The 6,000-nt window shown below is 34.4% G+C and overlaps 1 protein-coding gene across 1 annotated transcript in view; it reads left to right on the plus strand.

Annotated features, from left to right (window-relative positions):
* The window catches only part of SUFU (SUFU negative regulator of hedgehog signaling), a 49,985-nt gene that overhangs the window by 41,097 nt on the left and 2,888 nt on the right, over positions 1–6,000 (plus strand). The window contains exon 11 of the mRNA XM_015819770.1: positions 5,120–5,188. Within this exon, the coding sequence (XP_015675256.1) occupies positions 5,120–5,188 (69 nt within the window). The remainder of the gene's footprint in view (positions 1–5,119; positions 5,189–6,000) is intronic.

A 6,000-nucleotide genomic window follows, 5' to 3' on the forward strand; every position in this document is an offset into this window, starting at 1 on the left:
ATTTCAGCTAATTATAAACTTATACTTGAAAAAATTCTTGAAGCTACTGAGATAATTAAATCTAGACCGAAAGACAAAGGCGCCAGCTTAAATCTACAAAGCGAAACTCTGATTGCAACTAAAAAAACAACTGAAGCGGAAGAAATTAGCACCAAGACAGAGGACTTTAAAGATCAACAAGTACAACGGATTGAAATTTTAGACAACCAAACCCTGATTGCAACTAAAGAACCTACAACCCAAAAAACATCAGAAGCGGAAGAAAGTAATACCAAGACGGAGGGCGTTAAAGATCAACAAGTACAGCTTACTGAAAACTCAATCAAACAACAACTACAAAATTGGATATGACTTTCTACTTAAACCAGACGAAACCTGAAGAAGAAGAAGACCAGATTGAATTGAAGACAAATATATTTAGAGCAAATATGGGGATCTGAGCCACCAGGGCGACAACTTAATGATTATAAATGGGCCAGTTTCTTTAGAAAATCGACAATTAGATGTAACATGCACAAGAACAAAGGGAGATCTATCTGATGATCTAAAAGCATTGGTATGGAAGCCTGGTTGGCATAAAAAGAAAGCTAGAGTTAGATTTAAAAAATGGGGTCTTTTCATTTATTAGAAAGGATCCTAAAGTTTCAACTAATGGGCTAAAGGGAGATTTGGAGATGAAGGGAAATTTGATTATTAGATTTAAATATTGTTGGAAAATAATAAAAAACAAAGGATTAATTGACTTAATATTGAGGATTTAGATTTATAAGGGAAATGAAAATTAACTATTAGGAAATAGCTTTGAATAATTGTTTAGCCCAGATAATGCAGATGATGGATTTGAGATAATAAAGGTTACTCCATTATTGTGGTGATGTATTAGGATGAGAAATAGAAAATGTTTATGAAATAAAATAAGAATATATTTACGGAAGTAATATGTGTATTTTAGATACTATAACTTTTATGTAGTGAAATGAGATTTGGGCTACCTGAAAATTAAATACTATGGATATTAAAGGTTAAATTGGAATATTGCAATTAAATATTAAAATTAGGTAAAACTTAAAAACAGGATATGGTTATGTATAAGCAAAAACATATTGATACATGTTTTAACTGAGTTTGATATAATTAGAATTTTACTAGCTTAAATCTGATATAGCAAATGTTAAGGGAAATAGAGAAGGATTTTTTGATGATGTAACCTGAGATATGTACTAAAGATTTTGTTATTGAACTATTGACTAACCCAATCACCACGTTGCTTTCCAAATACTCAATTGGAAAATTGGAAAACTAATAAAAAATTAATTATAAGGATCTGCATACATTTATAGGTAATCCATGAAAATATTACAGTTATAAGTAAGTTACAGTTCTTCTACATTGTAAAGCAAATTATCTCAAAATATAAGTATGTCTTCTCCATATATTAAAAGGCTTTTGATAGCTTGATTTCTCATGTTTTGCAGTTATAGTTAATTAGTTCAGAAAATCTGCCCCCAATATCTCTCAGCAAGGCCAAAATTGAATTTTAAAAGTAGTAATGAATTCTGTAAATTTAAATCATAGATCTCAAAACCAAAGCAAGTCTTGCTGCTTATATAATCATTTACAGCCCTTCAGTGTTCCAAAATTTGGATCAAGCAATATGAAAGACAGATTTTGTTTTAGAGTATTTGGGTTTCAAGGAGGTCTGTTAACAAACTATAAACATAAGAATACATTGATGCTTGCATAATGTATATCCTGCTGTATAGCATCTGTTAGAAACTACTGGAAAAGAACATTTGGAAATTCAAAGTCTTTTACTCCCAATATGCTAACAACTTGCCACCCTGGGTGAAATAAGCTTTTTATCCCCCTTCAGCTGATGCATCATTTGTGACCCATTCTTCACAAGGGGGATCTGGCTACAGTGACTCAGTACTTGGGCTTCTGCAATTTGTTCCTCATAGAGCTGCCTCTAAACATCTCTTGGCAACTGCAGGTCATCCAAAATGTAGCACCATGCATGCTGACAGAGATTTGTCTGTTTGATCATTTTATATCTGTGTTGCAAGACCTGCACTGGCTACCTGGGAGATTCCAAGTTCAAATCAAATACTGTCTATGGGATTGCCTGCTTGAACTTGAGTCAACCGGACCAAGGCAGACCTCCCAGGAAAGGCTACTGATTGTCTCCCATTTTTTTTTAATGAAGAAGTATTATGAAGCTAGAAAACTGTACTCTTCCAGAGGGCTTTTGGACCTGAATGTTCATATCTTTTACTTTATAAAGTCTAATTATCTAATTGTTTTGTTTGTTTAACTGATTTTCTTATTAAACTAGATTAATATGTTATATTACATTATTATGGATTGATTTTAGGTTTAATATTGGATGTTATATAATTTCGTATCTCATTTATTATTGTAAGCCATTGGATTAGATGATACATGAATAATAATTATTGCTTTATAAGGGGCATATATTAGTCAGTCAACGTTGTAGACATTTTTTTATATATTCAAATTTTTATTGATTTTCAAATAAACAAATTACAAATATGGTATACATTAGTAAACAAGAAAAAAAACCCATATTAAATATCTATTCAGAGATGCTCAGCAGCCCCCCCCCGCCTGCGTCCACCCTCTCTTTCACCCTTCCTGCCTACTTCCCTCCTCCTCTCTTCTCCTCCTACCTACACCTCTCTCCTTCTCCCTCTCAACTACCTTACACATCCCGCCTCCTTCCTTTCCTCATCCTTCGGACGCAGTTTGGGGGCGCCAGCCGAGCATCTCATCTTCTTCAAATACATTATTTCACTATAACATTTTAATGTACCAAAATTTACATTTACATCTTTAATCCCCCTCCCCAACGTTGTAGACATTTTTGATAGAACCATCACTGAAAACAGCAAAGTGAATTTAGCAGCTGGGAAATAAACTGTCAAATTCTCTTATAGATTAGCAATTAAGAACAAGAACCAGCAAGCAGAAATAATCTTTACAATGGAAAGAGATCAATAGTAGTGTGAGTGCGACGTATACCAAGTGTATTGGATATCTTAGGAAAAGGATGTTGGAATTGTGGGAGTGTACAAGCAATGCTGACATGGCTGCATTTCGACCTCATTGTAGAGTTGAGAAAAATACAGAAGGGGACAACTAAAATGGTCATAATATTGTAACATTTTCCCAATTAAAAAAGAATATATTAGGGCTATTACATTTAGGGGGAAAAGAAAAAGATACAGAGCAAATAGAGAAGTGAATTTTTTTGACAGCAGATTGAGAAAAGATAAAAATGCATAATACAAACCAGATCTGTTTTGTAGAATTACGTGGCTTTGAGAAATTTACGGAATATAGAGCTGTCAATATTAGCCAGGATAGTTAAATGGAACCTCTTGGTACAGTGGTAGTATTTCTCCAGATCCCAGTTGCAAGAAGACAAATAGCAATTCATGCCCTGCTTCAGGCATCCCTGAAGCCCATTTTCAATATACAATTGGTCATGCTTTACCCAGACATTCAGGATCCTCGATTTACATGTTCTTCTGTTGCTCATTTGACTGGCAGCATAAATCCTGGTGTGGGTATCTTTATCTTTTCCCTCTTTGGTGGGAAAAATCTGAAGACAGTGTATGTGGGCATTTGGCTCTGGGAAACACAGAAGCCTCTCTGAAGGAGCCTTATGACACAGATGCTTCTCCATATGATTAAGCTAAATATGCACTTATGAATCCTTTTTTCCTCAATCTAGAAAGGTTGGGAAAAGAGGGATAGTATACATTGCTCTGTGTTGCCTTTCCATGTTCAAGTATGTTGTTTGAATAGAGCTTTTATATAAAACACTGTTCTAGAGATACCTAGCCTAGGTAACTGAGACTTTGAAAATCTACTTTTCAAGGAAAGCATTCCATGTGAACACTTTTTATGGGATTTTTTTCACCTTTGCAAAAACTAGGGTGTGTTGCAAGATCTTCATTTAAAGACAGAACTATGTCCCTGTCTGAGGAATCAGTTGAGTAATCATGATAGGAACTATTTGCACCATTTACCTGAGTTATGTTTTTACATTCCAAAAGTTCCATAGCAAATGGTATTTGATATTCTGTCATAGTTATAGACTAGTTTTGAAAATGCATGAAAAAGACTAGTTTGGCCTGTGTTTATGAGGTTTTTTTTTTTTACATAATTACTTCAAAGATTTTTTTAATGCATTGGAAGAATAAATTGGCTTTCTTTCCATTGTATTCTGTAGCTAAAAGGTCTTGCATATTCTCCTCACATGCTGATAAGTTTGAAAAAGAAAACCTAGAAAATGTGACATAGCAGCTTGTGATATGATTTTCTACAAATGCCACCTTTAACATGCTGATCAAATGTGTATAATGTCTATTTGTAAGAACAATGCAGTATAGTTAGCTATTGCTTTGAATACATTTCAATAAAAGCCATGATAGCTGGAGATTTCAGGGATTTGAAGTCCAGACATCTTAAAGTTGCCACAATTGAGAAACACTTTTAGTGTAATAATATGAGCGAGAAGCATGAGGTCTTGTATTGCTGTACCTCTGCATCTGTGTGCCTTTGTTTAATCTGCCTTTTAAAGGAAGCGTAAAGGTGCATCCAGACTTTCAGTAATTGCGGATTAATTCTTGAAATTTTGAACATGGTTTAATAAAAAAAAATTCCTATGGACAAATTCAAATTAGGCATTTTCTTTCCTCCTCTCCCTCTCTCTCTTTCTCTCTTCCTCCTACCTGTTCAGTTATTAGCTAGGGTTCATGTATTAAAAAATGGGTACATCCATTACATTGCCTGCCTTCTCATATAACACCATGTTTCTTTACAATTCTTAGATCTTTACCCTTTCAGAATTGATGTTTTATTTGGCACAGGATATATTGATGATGTTATAGATGGATTCCGTAATAATTGCAGGTAATACAGGAGGAAGCAAATAATTACCGGAGGAAGTGAACTGACTTCCCAAGCCTTAGTGAATTACAGGATGAGCAACATGGAACAGTGTTCTGAGCACTAGAACAGCCTGCTGCTTGGCAATTAAGTGTAATTTGGTGCATAAAAGAATAAAAGTCATTGCTTCTCACTTTTGCAGATCTTACTTACAGAAGAGTTTGTGGAAAGAATGCTGGAAAACCTAGAGGATCTGAGTTCTCCAGAAGAAGTAAGTTTACTTAATTCTAATACCTGAAAAGACACTCTTTACACAGGTAGTTTTCAACTTACAACAGTTCATTTAGTGACTGTTCGAAGTTACAACGACACTGAAAAATGTGACTTATGACCGTTTTTCACACGACTGTTGCTGCATCCCCATGATCATGTGATCAGAATTCATATTTATGAAGTTGCAGTGTCCTGGGGTCATGTGATCACCTTTTGCCATCTTCTGACAAGCAAAGTCAATAGGGAAGCCAGATTCACTTAATAACCATGTTATTAATTTAACAGCTGCAGTGATTCACTGAACAACTGTGGCAAGAAAGGTCGTAAAATGGGACAAAACTCACTTAACAATAGACATTTTGGGCTCAATTGTGGTACGTTGAGGACTACCTGCATATCTTGACTTATGTATGTAATTTATGTAACTTATTGTATAGATCAGCATCAACATTTGGAATTCTTTGCTGGATGAACTTGAAGAATTAAGATGTTCCTTCAGTAGGGACCTTATGCTAAATTGAGATTTCTCCATGTAGGTTTTTTTGCCATTATGCTCCTTTCCCTGAGACATTTTCCCCCTTTTATGGTAATTTATAAATCCATAAATGTATTACTTAGAGGCAGGTTTTATTGCAATAATATTTATATACTATGATTAAAAATTATGAACATTCTGTTATTTAGAAAACTTAAAAAGTGTTGAAATGGAAACATCCTGTTTTCCCTAAAAGATTCAGTACTTTGCTCAGAGGAAAGTGCTTCAACTCCTTTTGTAGTTTTTGTTATACATGCTTTTAGATTAATTGACCT

The sequence above is a fragment of the Protobothrops mucrosquamatus genome, unplaced genomic scaffold (genome assembly GCF_001527695.2).
Source record: "Protobothrops mucrosquamatus isolate PMUCROS unplaced genomic scaffold, P.Mucros_1.0 scaffold984, whole genome shotgun sequence".
NCBI classification, from domain to species: Eukaryota; Metazoa; Chordata; class Lepidosauria; order Squamata; family Viperidae; genus Protobothrops; species Protobothrops mucrosquamatus.